Source organism: Galeopterus variegatus, unplaced genomic scaffold (genome assembly GCF_000696425.1).
Source record: "Galeopterus variegatus unplaced genomic scaffold, G_variegatus-3.0.2 Scaffold687, whole genome shotgun sequence".
Taxonomy (NCBI): domain Eukaryota; kingdom Metazoa; phylum Chordata; class Mammalia; order Dermoptera; family Cynocephalidae; genus Galeopterus; species Galeopterus variegatus.
The window spans coordinates 885075-901321 of NW_007726798.1; the positions used below are offsets into that span (position 1 = coordinate 885075).

The following is a 16247-nucleotide window of genomic DNA, read 5'->3' on the forward strand; positions in this document are numbered from 1 at the left end:
ATTTCCTCTCAGCTGCCAGTGTTGCTCAGAGAGAGGAAGTTCTGCAGCTGCCTGGAAGGGTGTGGCCCTGAAGGTCACAGAAGACATGGGCAGAGAGGGTGGACAGTCACCTTGAGATTGCTGCGCATACTCCATGTCTTCAGAGCATCGCCCCTCAGTTTATAACTGGAGAAACTGGGGGCACACAGTCAGGGGAAGCCAGGACCAGGTTCCAGCTTTAATCACTGTTTAATTAAGTTTGGTCTGAAGGTTTCTTCAGACATAGTGAACTGTGGTCTAACTTGATGTGTAAACAGACTGTGACCTACTGTTGTAACAAGTAGCCAAGTCTCAGCCAATTAAAGGCAGCCAACTGTTCAATCAGTGTTCAAATGAGGCAGAGGCCCAGCTACAGCCAATCCAGCTGTTTCTGTGCCTCACTTCTGTTTTCTGTATGTCACTTTCCCTTTTATGTCTCTATATCTTAGCCCACTATGAGGCAGCCGCCGAAGTCACTCTGGACCTATTCTGGTTCTGGTGGCTGCCAGATTCCCAAATCGTTCTTTGCTCAATTAAACTTCGTTAAATTTAATTTGTTTAAAGTTTTAACATCACTCTGACACTCAGAAGGTCCTGAAAACCCCATACTGCCCTGGGTTGCACATTGCTTTGAGCCATTCGTCCACCAATGCCTCTAACAAAAGAGGGCCCCAGATACTTCCTTCATTTTATGCAAATCCCGTTTGGCACAATGGTGGTTCTTTGCTCCTTAGTATGATTTTACTATGATTTTATTTGCACTCACAGAAGCACTTGCGGGAGACAGGAAGCTATTAATCTAGTCCCAGGGGCCTCTCTCCAAGTGCTTCCATTTTAAAGATTCTGTCACGTTTGTCCATGATGTGGCTCTATTGACATTTTTCATGTTTCTGTCTTGTCTCACTAATTCCAAGGCCCCGTCTGGGAAGACAAGAACAACATCTTCTTTGCATCCTGCATGATCCTTAAGCTTCTTTCTTGAGGAATATTTGATTATCCAGTTCAATGATTAATCCAAATGTCTTTTCTTGAGCACCCATGATGTGTGTGCTAGGTCCCGTGGAGAATATAAAAATGAGTTGACCCAAATGAAAAGTGAGGCAGAGTGGAGAAAGTGAGATGACTTGCTTATTTCATAAAGCTTGATGGGAATGAGGAGAGAGAGAGAGGGTTGGGAGTCTTGTCAAGCATGTAGGGAGGAGATTGTGGTTGAAGATAAAGGGGGGAGGTTGGAGGGGGGTCGACAGTTGATGGGGGGAGGTATGGAGGAGGCTGGTGGGAAGGCGCGAGAACCAGAGCACAGACAAATGGATTCTGAAAAGAAGAGGGTCAACAGTACTAATGGAAGGAAGGAGGGAGACAGCAGGGAAGAAGATCTCACTAAATTTGGACACAGATGTGAAAGGGAAAGGGGTTCACCACTAAGGTCCTCAGGTTTTCACTGTTGAATGAATGAAGGAGGGGACTTGGGCCTCGAGGAGCTGAAGTTGCCAAGAATCAATGGCCAGGGGGACTTGGAAGAGGCATCTGTGACACAGAAATGGCCGTGTGACCTGAGTTGGGGAAGTCCAGGGGAAGAAGGGGAAACAGGAATGCAAAGTTGGGGAAACAAGAATTATTTCTAGGGCCATCTCTCCCTCCTCCTCCCACATCTCATGTGTTAGGGTCCTGAGGCACCCAGGGGAGTTCTCTGCCCAACTGACCTTCCCTGAGTTCGAGAATCCTCCCTCATAATGTCCTTTGCTAGCTAACCTTAAACCAATTGCTGTTATTGTTTCAGTAGGTGCTCGTGGCTTTGTGTGCTTTTCTCTCTCAGGTAACAATGTGATATTCTTGGAGGTTGGAGAGGTGGCTGGATTGTGTTCCCCAAGTTTTATGGTGACTGTTAAGAGGGTGGGAAATCCTATTACGGTAATTGAAAGGTGGTGTCTTGAAGAGGTGATTAGATTCTGAGGACGAGGCCTAGTGAATGGATTAATAACAGTGGTCATGGGCCTGGTTATGAGGGCTTTAAAAGCAGAGCAGTGAGACTGTCTCCACTCTGTCGTTTCTGCCATGTGAGACTCCTGGGTCACTGTTGCCACCACCAAGACCCTCACCAGATGTGCTCCCTGAACTTTGGACTTCCAGCCCCTGAAACTTAGCAATAAATTTCATTTTCTTATAATCAAGTTCCAGCTATAAGCAACAGAAATGGACTAATACAGTAGGTGTGATTTTGGTTCACATAGGTTTTTCAAAAGTGCTGGGTCAAATTGCCCCAATTTTAATTCTCAGAGAGACAATTCAACAAAGTGTCAATTCACCCCATTGACCAACTTGTCAAGTTTACCAAGATAACCAGTTTATCAAAAAGCTTGTTTAAAGGAATATTCTCTGTATTTATGCATTTATTTTTCTCAGATATATTCAGTGAATATACATATATTTGCCAGGCATAGTCAATGATTCTGAAGATGTCCAATGAACAGGAATATATTTTCATTATGAATATAGTTGATAAATATATATTTATAGATAAATTTTAATATGTATTTGTTATATATTTGATACATATTTATAAAGTTTAATATGTATTTGTTTAATATATTTTCATTATGAATATAGTTGATAAATATATATTTATTTATAGATAAAGTTTAATATGTGTTTGTTATGGGCCTGCCCCCCATCTTCATACGTTGAAGTCTTAACCCTCAGTACCTCAGAATGACTATATTTGGAGACGGGGTCTTTAAAGAGGTGATTAAAATAAGGGCATTAGGGTATACCCTAATTCAATATGACCGATGTCCTTATAAGAAGTAGAGATTAGGACACAGACATGCACAGAGGGAAGACCATGCAAAGACACACGATGAAGACAGTCATCTGCAAGCCATGGACAGAGACCTCAGAAGAAGCCAACCCTGCAACACCTTGGCCGTGGACCTCTAGCTTCTAGGACTGTGAGAAAAAAAAATTGTGTTGTTTACACCACCTGCCAGTGATACTTTGTTGTGGCACCCTAGCAAACTAATACAATAATCTTATAGCTGTATTTTTAAAATATGAGATATATTTCATCGTCATTTTAAGGAATGTTTGATTTGCCAAAAACTTTGAGTTGTAGAGTAATTTAAACTTCTCATCAATATATTCAAGAAGATATTCATGTTTAAAGACTTCACATAAAAATTTTTTTCAAATTTATCAACTCTTTTCAAGGAGGATTCCTTAAAACAAGATTTTGATAAATATGGCAGATTGGCCTTTGATTTCTAACAAATTTGGCTGCTGGCCCTTTTAGCATGTGCGATTAGATTGTCCTCTGTGTAAAGGAGCTGGCAGTTCAGCATGTTGTCTTAGCTTGAGCTGCTGTAGCTAATATACCACAGACTGGGTGGCTTAAATGACAAACATTTGCTTCTCACAGTTGTGGAGGCTGGAAGTCCAAGCTCAGGGTGCCAGCAGATCTGTTGTCTAGTGGGGGTCCTATTGCTGGTTTGCAGATGGCCTTGTACTTGCTATGTCCTCACACGGCAGAGAGCAAAGAGAGAAAGCAAGTTCTTGTGTCCATTTATAAGGGCATTAATCCCATTTATGAGGGTGCCACCTTCATGACCCAATCACTATCCAAAGGCCCCACCTCCTAATATTATCACATTAGGGGTAGGATTTCAACATATAAATTTTTGAAGGACACAAACATTCAGTCCATAACAGGTACCTATAATAGAAATTCTCATCACACTCTGAGTGCACAACATGTGCTAGATCCACCCAAATGTCATTTCCTAAATCCTCACAACAGGCCTAGGAGATAGACAGGTACATAGAAGAAAATCAGAACTTAAAGCAGTTAAATAACTCCTCACATTTACAGAACAAATCATTAGGGAGAACACTCCCTAGTTCTGGTAGACCCAGATATAGATCCCAGCTGTGCTACATCCCAGCTATGTGACCTAGGTAAGTGGCTTAACTTCTCTAAACCTCGGTTTCTTCATTTGTAAAATGGGGATATACTACTATTCACCTCATGGGATTGTTGGATAGATTAAGTGAAATAATGTATGTGCTTAGCACAAAGCCTGGAACATATAAGGTCCGCAAATGTTAGCTATTACTACTAATTTAGGAAATATGGTAAGTGAAAATAATACCAGACAGTAGATAGCAGTGTTTATAAGGGGCTTTCAGTTTTTCAGGTGAGGAAACCAAGGCTGAGGGAGGTTGGCTTCTAGCAGGGCAGAGACAGAAACTTCTCTCGACAGCCATTCCACTAGCCAATGTCCTTGAAATTTTTAAGGCTCCTACCTCGCTCGTGTCTGTGAGTGTGTGGATTTACTGTGGAGTAGATAAATGACTTGAGGACTTATCCTATTGTATAAGGTTCCAGATTTTGATGTTCCTGCTTTACATCTATATTAGGGCTCTCCAGAGAAACAGAACCAATAGGATGTGCATACACTATGGGTCTTCGAAAAGTTCATAGAAAAATAGAATTAAAAGATAATACAAATCTTTGTGAACTTTTTGAAGTACCCTTGTATATAAAGAGAGATTTATTTTAAGGAATTGCCTTGTGTGATGGATGCTGGCAAATCCAAAATCCAAAATCAGGGGGACTGACAGGCTGGAGACCCAGGGAAGTGCTGATGTTGTGGTTCAAGTCTGAAGGCTGTCTGCTGGCAGAATTCTGTCTTGCTCAGGAGAGGCCAGCCTTTTGTTCTATTTCTGCCTTCAACTGATTGGTAAGGCCCACCAGACATCGTGGAGGGCAATCTTCTTTACTCAAAGTCCACCATTTAAGTGTTAATCTCATCCCCAGACACCCTCACAGAAACATCCAGAATAATATTGACCGAATATCTGTCCCAGCTAAGATGACACATCAAATTAACCATCACGTCTTTGCCCAGCTCTGTCAAGAATTTGCTGAGAGATCTTATGCAAGATACTGACCCTACCCTCTACTCCCCAAATGCCCTGGAAAGATGAAAAAGGGCTGTGGGGTAAAGTTGAGTCTTGAGCCCAACTCTCCCATCCTTTCCCTTTCAGAAGAAAAATGCTGTTAGTGAAACAATTTACCTCCTTGCATTTTCAGTCTATTCACCTGTGGTATCAGGCCGATAGGGTGATAGGTGAACATTTTTTTCTTTTGTTGTTTCTTTTAATATGTTTATAATGTTTTAATTGTGTATTAACTAGAAGCTCACATGCAACTTAATGAACCAGGAAAAATGAATTTATTATCTTCTCTTTAATTGTGGTACTTGTTTAAGGTTAGCTTAAGCACTGCTTATTTAAAAACAATTTTACTGAAGGGGCTGACCCGTGGCTCACTTGGGAGAGTGTGGTGCTGACAACACCAAGTCAAGGGTTAAGATCCCCTTACCAGTCATCTTTTAAAAATAAAATAAAATAAAAACAATTTTACTGAAGGGGCTGACCCGTGGCTCACTTGGGAGAGTGTGGTGCTGACAACACCAAGTCAAGGGTTAAGATCCCCTTACCAGTCATCTTTTAAAAATAAAATAAAATAAAAACAATTTTACTGAGATAGAACCGCTGATTTTGAAAATAGATTTTTAAAACACTAATTATATCTATGTAGAAATGGCTAAAACAGAAACCATGAGGCAAGAGCTTTGTGGCAGTGTTAAGATTTTTGTAATTATACAGAGTTTACATTTAGGATGGTGAAAAAGTTTTGGAAATAGAGATGATGGTCACACAGAATTGTGAATGTAATTAATTCCACGGAATCGTATATTTTAAAATGTTAAGATGGCAAACCTTATGTTATATATATTTCACCAGAATAAAAAAAAAGATTAGCAGGGCTGGCAGGCTAGCTCAGTCGGTTAGAGCATGATGCTGATAACACCAAGGTCCAGGGTTTGTTCCTTGTACTGGCCAGCTGCAAAAAAAAAAAAAAAAGCATTATTGAAATTATTAAGTAAGCTTGCTAAGATCAGTAAATGGAAATTCTCACCTAGTAACCAATGCAAATAATAATACTATAGGAATACTTAGCTGGCCAAATATCTGAAGCATGTCAAAGGAAGGGCTCTAACAAATAAACTAACCACCTTATATTTATATAGCACTGTAAGGTTTTAAAAGGTCTTTCATTTGCATCAGTCCTATTTGATTTGATCCTTACAACCACCCCGTGCCAGAGAACAGCCAGATATCATTCTCGCCATTGAGACTTAGAGAGGTCTAAGGCCATATCGCTGCAAAGTGGCTGGAACAGAACAGACCCAGGTTGTCATTCCTCTGCATCATAATCAGTCAGCATCTTTGCTGGGTGTCTGGGACTCACAGCCCAGGAACAGGTTGGGTGGAGCAGAATAATGGACAAAAAGCAAATTATGGCCATTCTTACTAACTGGCCCACCTCAGAGAAAAACAGAGTCCATTCAAAATGGCATTGTCTATTTTGAATTAGAGACTTGGAGTTATATAAAGGTGCAGGCTTGCCCAGAACTGGTAAACACAGAAGGAAAAAGAGAGATGGGATGAGCACTTTGATGCAATTGACAGATTATCACTTTTCTCACCAACAAAAAGTCCAAACCTTAGGAATGGGAGTGAAAGATGGCTAGGGGAGGAGCGCTGCTGAGGATGGTTCTCTCCCTGAGAGGAGGGGGTCACACCGCCAGAGCCATGAAAAATGAATCGTATCTTTTATGTGACGCAGATGACTTTGCACAGATTTCCTGGGAAACTTGTCACTGATGATGCAATAGAGATGACTGTCCCTTTTGGGAGCTTAGCATTTTCTGGAGGGAACAGTGTAAATCACTTTGGGGTTAAATTACAAATTAAAATGAAAATTAATATGTGTAATATAGCTTTTGTGGGCCATGTTCACCTTTCCAGGAAGTCAGCACAGCCAGCCTACATGAAAGAGAAAAATGTCAGAATTGGTTGCAGAAGTGCAAAGGGGCTATTTCTTTGGTCCCACCTTTCACGTTAGGAGTGGCTCTACTTTCCAAAATCTGTACAGCACCTCTCAGTTTCTGAGGCACTTCCACATGCATCATATTTAAACTTCACTAAAGCAGATTTTTGGTCTCTATTTTCTAGATCAGATAGCTTAAGGCCACAGCTAAGAGCACATGTCGATTTGACATTTTGCTATTCTCCAAAGATTGTAGTTTTGATATATTTCTTCTTCATTCTTCCTAGTTCCTCACTGTTATTGTTTCAGATCCCCAAGGGGTGGCTGGGGAGGAGAGATGGAAACAGGGAAAAATTAGATACTGGATCCCATTTTTAAAATGTGGTGTTGGTGCAGTATGTTGAGGACTCATCTGTAGTAGCACTTCTCAAACTTGAATACTGTGGTAGGCAGCCTCCAAGATGGCCCTAAAAGATTCCTGCTTTTTTGTATTCACGCTCTTGTGTAATTCTCTTCACTCATCCCCTGAGTGGATTCATCTTGAGGGCTCATTTTGTGTGCTTTCTCTCCCCCACTCCCACATTTGGCTTCCCCGCCCCTTCCTCCCTCCCTCCCTCTCATCCCTAACTCTGGACAAAGCCAGATGCCATGTTGTGCATAGCCCTATGGAGGGGCCCTTGTGGTGAGGAACTGATGTTTCTAGCCAGTAGCCAGCAAGGACTTGGGGCCTGCCAAGGGCCATAAAAGTGAGCTTGGAAGCAGATTCTCACACCAATGAAGTCTTGAGATGACTGTAGCCCAAACTAACACCTTGACTGCAGTGTCATGAAACAGCGTGAGCCAGAGTCACGAAGCTAAGTCAATCCCAAAGTCCTCACACATACCAACTTTAAGATAATAAATACTGGTGGTTCTCAGCCTCTATTTTTAGAGTAATTTGCTCAGAAGCGATAGATAGCTAATAAAATTGTGTATCAGAATCACTTACATAACAACTTGATAAAAGTATGTATTCTGGGCCCACCCCCAGAGATATAATTCAGCAGATGTGGCCTGATGTCTTTGCCTTTTTCTATTTGAGAGCACATAGCTAAAATAAACTTCCACCTGAGAAACCTAGCTGAAGGGAAGACTGTAAGGGGGTAGAGGATTGCCAGATAAAATACAGGATGCCCAATTATATTTAAATCTCAGATAAATAACAAATAATGTTCTAGTGTAAGTATGCCCCATATAGTATTTGGGACATATTAATATCAAAACAGTACATGTTGTTTATCTGAAATTCAAATTTAACTGGGTGTTCTGTATTTCTCTTTGCTAAATACCATCCAGAGGCCCCACAGGAAGTGAAGGACCAATCAGAGGTAAAGTGGCACCTTTCTTTTCCGGGCGGCAGGGTTTCCCTCTTCGTGGGCATGTTGGCCTGGGCTCTTTCTTCTGTGGGGATTTGTTTTCCTTCCCCCTGAGGGGCTGAGGAGAGGCCTGCAGGCCTCCCGGGCGGATCCTGCCTCCTCCACCCAAAGGTGGGTCTTCCAAACTCAGCTGTCCTTGGATGGTCTGGTTGGAGGTTTTGGGGGGCTGCTCCTGAAGTCCCCACATAGCCTCACCCACCACCGAAAAGCTGGAGACCCCACAGAGGGAGCAGAATCAGTGGCCGGCCCCTCTGGGGTCGAGGTGGGGCAGGGAGGTCTTGTGCTCCCAGCGCTTTGGGAAGGCGGGTCCAGTCTGGTGGATGCGGCTGCCGAGTGGGCGCCACCAAGGTCGCTGGGAACTTACTTGCTACTTGTGGTGCTGCTGGCACAGCCTTTTCTAGAGCAGTGAATGAATGCCAGTCTAATCCCACATCCCTCCAGGAACTCAGGCAAATGCAGCTGCTCATAATAAACGTGTGCGTTTCTTATTCTGAGTCTCTGATGAATCTATTTATTGCAGCCTTCAGCCCTGTAAAGAAGAGATGGTTCCAAAGACATCCCTCAATGAGATTTTAAAGGCTTGGGCTTTCATTTCTTTTTTATTTGCTTTCTTGTTACAAGGAACAGCCTTAATTTTGATGTTCATTGTGGACTATGAGATATCCCCAAAGAGAGAGAGAATGAATGAGAATGTGTGTGTGTGTGTGTGTGAGAGAGAGAGAGAGAGAGAGAGAGAGAGAGAGAGAGAGACAGAGGGGGGGAGAGGGGGATAGGGAGGGAGAGAGACTGACTGGCTGGGTAGATTGATATGCTTAACACAGGGATGGAAGATAAAGACTCCCAGAAAATGTGCCGCCATGGTGGAATCAGAAACTTAAATAAATATGTGCTTTGAAACCAGACTCGAAAGTGAGGTTACGTCCCTCTGCTCTGGTTCAGCCTTGCCCAGCGGCCTGATGCCATCCAAAAACCCAGAGGAAGGGAACTCCACTCACTCTCTCTCCTGAGAGAAACTGTGGATGGGTCTGACTTTTTGAGAGAAAGGGAAAAAGTTTGGAATAAAGTGTACAGAATCTGTGCCCTGGAGGCTCTCAAAGGCTCTAGAAGGACTCCTTAGGTGATGCTTCATAAAGCCAGCATGGCTAAAATGAAACAAATTCAAAAAGCAGAATCCAAGGATGATGATCAGGAAGGTTCCACACTATGTCGGGAAGAATCTGACGGGAATTCCACAGTTCTAGGACCCCCCACTCCCAATGTGGCTGATTCGGAAGGCTTGAGAATACAATGGATCTAGATTTACAGAATGGTATAGAGCTGGAAGGGACTTTGGTAATCCACTCAAGTTTCCTCTCCTATGAAGAAGCTAGGCTCCCAACTTTGGCCTTCAGCTTGAACTCTCTGGGCATCTGAAAAATTAATAGCTACCTCACAGGTTTATTGTGAGGTTTAAGTGCAGTGATGTATATAAAGCACTCAGCAATTAGCACTCAATAAATGGGAGCTGTTCTATCACCATTTCTGTGTATTTAGGTGGGTGGTGGCAAGGTTGGAGTCAGGGTAACTGTTTAAATGTATTATACCAAAGAGCCCTGGTTCCTGGGCTCTGGGCTCTTCCTGAGCTCTTCCATTCAGGGTTCATATCCACTTAGAGACTTTTGGAGTGAAAAGAACAAAATAGACCATTTAATGAAATCTTTGTGTTTTAGAGATGATGAAACTGAGGTCCAGACACGTGCTTGCTCAGGATCCCATGGCTACCTCCTTTTCTGGAATACCATATCCTGCCTACATAGTAGGGAAACTGCCACGCATTTAGCCTGGAAACTCCACTGAGGTGGTACCTCTCTCATTTCTGCAGCAGCAGATGGGAGTTCCTAACACAACAGACCAAGTTCTCTGTGGGTCTTTTCAGACACCACCACCACCACCATGGTGGGTACCTAAACTTTCTGTAAATGAATGAAGGTGCTACATTCTCACTCCTAGGAGAAGAACTAAAAATTAATCTCAAAGGCAAGTTTGAGTTTGAAGGTAATGACTGTGGGATCCAGAAATGATTTGGAGATAAAATGAATACTTTAAGTTAATTTGCACTGCACTAGACACACTGCTTAGGAAAAACTGCACTATAGAAGTTGAGAGATGAAGATCACATCTGCTATTTTAATTCATGGCCTCGGGGGTGTGTGTGTAGAGAGGAGGAGCAGTGAAGGGTTTGAAGCTTTTATGCTTATTGTGCAGAAATATGACTGTTTTCTCTTTCCAAAATAGATTAGCTTTTAATTTAAGCATGTAGTAATGCCTACCATTGGTTATGTATTTTACTTATTTGTCCAATCTTCACAACCTTAGGAGATAGGTGCTAGAATTATCCTCATTTTACATTTGAGAAAACCAAGACCAGAGAGTAGCTCATTCAAGGTCAAATAGCTAGTAAATGGCAGCGTCAGGACCAAATCTTGGACTCTGGCTTCATAGCCATGCTGTGATCTGCTATGCTCTACCACCTTGAAAGAGTCAAGGTACCAAACCTGTGAGGCTAGGAATTACTTTGATTCCTCATGAATGTGTGCTTTTTAGCACATTACTATCCTAAGGTTAAGTGTATGGAGCTGAATCCTCATAATTCCTAATACCCTAGTCTGCCCCTATCACATGTTGGTCTGGAAATTTCCCCGAACATGAATGGGGTGTTTTATTTCATAATCTCCAGCATTTGTTGCTTACTTCATGCTGCTGGAGAAAAATCAGAATCCAGTTCTTTTCTTTGGTCCATAAATGATATAAGGAGCCAGCCCCAGGCTCAGTATGACAGGTTTTTAAAAAGGATACTTACCTCCAAGAACCCACAAATAGCTGACATAAAGGGAGCAGTATATTTCCATGAGGAGGAGGACAAAGGGATGCCATGGCAGCATATCTATTTCCATTTTTTTCTCCTAGGTTATAAGAAGTCACCTAGTTTTTTAATCCTTCTCTCCTCATTTTCATTCAGAGATGATGGCACCATAGTTTCTTAGTGTAGGTTAGATTATATAGTGAGTCTTCGGAGGTTTAAAGTAAACTCAGTAGCAAGTAAATGCATGGAGAAGAGGCTATTACCTGTAATTTAGTTTGGATAAATGAATGAATGCTTCAGTATCCTTTTTACACACAAGGAAGAATACTATGTACTATATATTCTACACGTCCTCTACTCACTCCTCTGCACCTTTGTTTTTTCACTTCACATATCTTGTAGCACATTCCATATTTAATATATCACATAAAGATTTACCTCATTCTTTCTCATGACCTCATAGAATTTCATTGATTGGATGTATCAGAATTTATTTAACTCTCATCTATTAGAGAATATTTCAATTGTGTCTGTCTTATGCTCTTACAAATAATGTTGAAATAAATATTTACATACGTGTGTGTTTGTTTTGGCTGGGTGGTGGTAGTGTTATTCGGGAGAAAAAAAAATCCTAGAAGTGGAACTGTTAGGTCAAAGAACATTTGTATTTTTGATCTTAATTGATATTTGCAAATGATGCTACAAAGAGGTTGAGAAGGGATTTTAAATGCCGAGTCTGGCCACCCTTTTTATCTGATTAGATTTTCATATAACACAGCATTGCTGTGTGATATGACAGATTAGACAGATGATGATGAATATATTAAACAAATGGCCACATTTGTCAAAATATTTTGACTTGTTTAGCGGAAGGGAGTGTGGGAGCCTGAGGGACCCCTGGCACTGACACTCTCATGGCAGTTTTCATGTCTGGTAACTGGCAAATGGTCACTCGTGCGAGATATTTACCATGTTTCACTCCTAACACCATACTCTTTTGATCTAAACCCAAGTTGGTAAAGGAAATATCTATGATACAGGCTTGTACACTTCCCCATATGCTACTATCAGATAAGCATATAGAAACTCAACTCTATAAAATTCACTTTCCCCTCTGCAACGTGCATCTCAAAGTGTGCATTTCTGGATCAGGTTAAGCTGAAGATACTTGGTTTTATTCATCCGAGCTGAGAATTCAGTGATTCCTTTGACTTGTGGCTTTTACACACTCCCGCCTGTACTGGAGTTTTAGTGTGTAAGTAATTAACACCCAAGACTTTTTGTCCCCACCTGAGGTTTACAGTGGTAGAGAAACATGACTTCCTGCAGATTTATGAGGGGAGAAGATTAAAGCTTCCCACCATGGTAAGCTTTGCAGATTAACTGTGAACTCCCCATGTAAGTTCTATCATCCTTTGTAAAGCTAAGGCTTACAGACCCCTTGAGTCTGTTGCACAGATTGGGTTACAAACCCTCCACATGCAGGTCTGTGAGCTAGGTAATAGGAAAAAAAGGTTCTGGGAGCCATAGGTATAGAAAAATGAATGGGTTTTATTCAGATCTAGGAGCAACCATCCTACTGACTTCTCTGAGAGTTCTGAGAAGCGCTGTGGATCAGAGCTGTTGGTCTTTTATACTTAAGTCCACAACCCTGGACACCTGGGTGCCCATACACAACTTACGTTAAGCAGTAACAAGGAACACCTGGGGATATTTACAGCAAATGCTCAGAAAGGTTCTGAACATCTGAGGGGCCCTGACATTTTCCTATTTTTCCCAACACCCTTCATTACCAAGGATAGTAAAAAGTCAACTGCATTATTAACCTAGTCTGTATCTGGTATGATTTTACTACTCCCCATCCTCACAAAGCATAGCAGGTGACACCTTGCCTAATCAAAAATCATATTTAGGGGCCGGCCCGGTGGTGCACTCGGTAGAGTGCGGCGCTTGGGAGTGTGGCGGCACTCCCGCCGAGGGTTCGGATCCCATATAGAGACCGGTCTGCTCACTGGTTGAGCGTGGTGCGGGCGCGACACTGAGGGTTGCGATCCCGTTACCGGTCACGAAAAAAAGACAAAAAGGAAAAAAAAAATCATATTTAGGCTGGCTGGTTAGCTCAGTTGGTTAGAGCTTGGTGTTATAACATCAAGGTCAAGGGTTCAGATTTCCATACAGGCCAGCCACACACGCACACACACACACACGCACAAAATTAGATGCTAGAAAATAAATTACCTGCTGAGCCAGGCCTAGGTTATTCTATTAACAAAATGTGCTGAGTGTTTACCCAGGCCTAGCCCAAGGCCAGGCACTATGGAGGACATAAAAGAAATACAGAGTAGTTGGGTACAGGCAAACTGGAGCAGAAAAGAGCAGACACAGAGAATAACTGGTAAGCTGTTGTAGCAATTCAGGAAGAAGACAGTGAAGGCCTGGATTAGGGTAGTGCCAGAAGAAATGTAGCAAATTTGAGAGTCACCAAAGGAAGAATAAATCAGAATGAATATTATAGTGTAATGCAAAGAGCGCTGGCTGGATTCTGACCTCTACCTTATACCTGTGTGACCTCGGGGCCCTGAATCATTCTGAGCCTCCTTTTTTCTACCTATGAAATCAGGAGAGTAATACTGTGCCCATTTTACTGGATCACTGAGAAGATCAGGGAGTTAGCATACAGCACACGGGCTGGCTCATCATGGTGAGTGCTCAAAAAAAGTCTGTTCCCTTCCTCACCTCCCCATCTCTATACCTCACCTCCTATCAGAGGTTACCATAGAGAAAAGAGGGGAGGAGACCAACAACAGAAATGTTTGTTTTCTGGGTGGTGCCATTAAACAGATGGAAAAAGAAAGGGGAACTATTCAGAAGGGGAAGATAGAGTTGTTTTTGAAATTTGGAGTTTGAAGTGATGGTGGGCTAGTCATGCTGGTGGTTGGAAACCCAGGGGCTGGAATGCTGGAGAGACGGCAACAGAAGCCAGGGGGAAAAAAGTCAGCAGGGGGCCTGGGGTTGTGTCTCTGAATTCCCGGCACACACACAAGTGGGCATGAAGAGATTCAACAGGAGCCCTGAGGTACCGCCCTTGCTTGGGGGTTTTATGATGTCAAATCCACTTGTCACTAAATGACAGGTGTCATCAGGGGAGCTGCACAAATATATTTGTACATGGACTCCAAACACAAAGAAGTTTTAAACTCCCTCTCATTTTCCCTGCATGCGGAAAAGCTGTTATATGAAAATCTAGTCAAATTTTTACTTAAGGATGGCTATACCGGGCATTTAAAATTCCCTCTCAACCTCTTTGTAGCAGCATTTGCAAATATCAATTAAAAGAGGGGACTGAGGGAATGGAATGTGGGAAGTGAAAATCAGCAGGGAGGGAGGGGCTCTGTGCAAGGAGCCAGGCGCAACTTCTCGCCAAGAGTCTGTCTGGTTTCTGTTCCTATCCTCGAAGGTATCTTAGTGTCCTTCTTCGGGGTGGAATCAGCATAGTTTTATTGATGTCTTCTTTGGTTTCTCAGGGTCTGGATAGTACATGTCTCATGGCAAGTTTGCAACTCCAGACTGACTGGAAAACAACTTTACATTTATGTAAATAATATCATCTTGGCCTATACCCAAGGTTCAAATATCAAATAATCATGGGAAGAGAATGAACTCAGAGAAATGCATGCTGTTGGGAAAAAATTGGAAAATGGTCAGGGCCCCTCATATGTTCAGAATCTTGCCGAGCATTTGCTGTAAATATCCTCAGGTGTGCCTTCTTACTACTTAATGTAATTGTGTATGGGCACCCAGGTGTCTAGGGTTGTGGACTTAAGTATAAAAGACCAACAGCTCTGATCCACAGTGTTTCTCAGAACTCTCAGAGAAGCCACTAGGACAGGTGCTCCTAGATCTGAATAAAACCCATTCATTTTTCTATACCTGCGGCTCTCAGGACCGTTTTTTTCCTATTACCTAGCTCACAGACCTGCGTGTAGAAGGTTTGTGACCCAGTCTGTGCAACAGACTTGAGGGGTCTGTAAGCACTAGCTTTACACATGCCAAGAAAAAAACTGTCTGTTTAAAATTTGCCTACAGCCCAGGAGGTTTTAGGTCTCAACATGGCTTCAGTCTTGCTGAGTCCAACAATCTTACTTTGTAATCAATGTAGCAGTTACCTGATAAAAACAAAGCAAATCATGGCACGTGATGATCTGTTTTTAGCTGTTGCTTAGAGCAGTGATTCTGAAACTCTAGGGTGCATCAGAGTCATGTAGAAGTCTTGTTGAAATACTGGCTCCCTTCCCTTCACCCCTCTGCCCCAAGGAAGAAGGGGGGTTTCTGAAGTTTCTGATTCAGTAGGTCCTGGGTGGGGCCACAGATTTCTCGTTTTTAACAAGCACCCAGGCGATGTCACGGGTACTGGCCCCAACTACGCTTGGAAACAGTAAGAGCAAAGTCTCAAACTTTGCTGTATGTGAGGATCACCTGGGGAGCTTCTAAAGAGCCCACGGCAGGGCTGCTCCCCATATGTATTAAATCAGAATCTCTGAGGGTGGGACCTGGGCATAAGGAGCTTTTAAAGCTCCTCAGGTGGCTTCAGTATGCAATCAAATAAAACACCAGTGGCTGCGGGGCCTCCTCTCCCCCTGCAGCCAGTCCCAGAGAAACCCGAGGCTGGGAGATGCCCTGGTGGGGCTGGGGGCCCAGTCTAGGAATGGGAGAAAGAGGACAGAAACCAGGATCCCAAAGAGGCACTTGCCTGGGCCTGAGGACTCCATCTGCCGCCCAGCAGGAGAGCGGTGCGAGAGCCTGCGCCGCCCGCTGCCAAGTCCTATTCTGGCAACTCACTTGCCTTATGCATTTGATCAAGTGGCTTCACTTCTCCTCGTGCCCCTTTCCTTATCTATAAAATGGGGATAATAAAAATGCCTACCTCAAAGCAAAGCTGTTAAAGATTGAAGGAGAAAATGTATTTAAAGCATCTAGCCCAGGTGCTTGAAATGGCAGACGCTCCGTAAACGCTAATTTCCCTTCCCCCAGCCCCCTCCACCTGCCCCCCCCTCCCCCCCCCCCCCCCCCCCACGGG

The 16247-nt window shown here is 42.9% G+C and overlaps 1 protein-coding gene across 1 annotated transcript in view; it reads left to right on the forward strand.

Annotated features, from left to right (window-relative positions):
* The window catches only part of LOC103589437 (chromosome unknown open reading frame, human C14orf183), a 42927-nt gene that overhangs the window by 7161 nt on the left and 19519 nt on the right, over positions 1–16247 (forward strand). Inside the window, 7 exon segments of the mRNA XM_008571412.1 lie at positions 30–82; positions 85–173; positions 176–226; positions 7201–7308; positions 8384–8728; positions 8730–8792; positions 8794–8859. Coding sequence (XP_008569634.1) covers positions 30–82; positions 85–173; positions 176–226; positions 7201–7308; positions 8384–8728; positions 8730–8792; positions 8794–8859 — 775 coding nt within the window.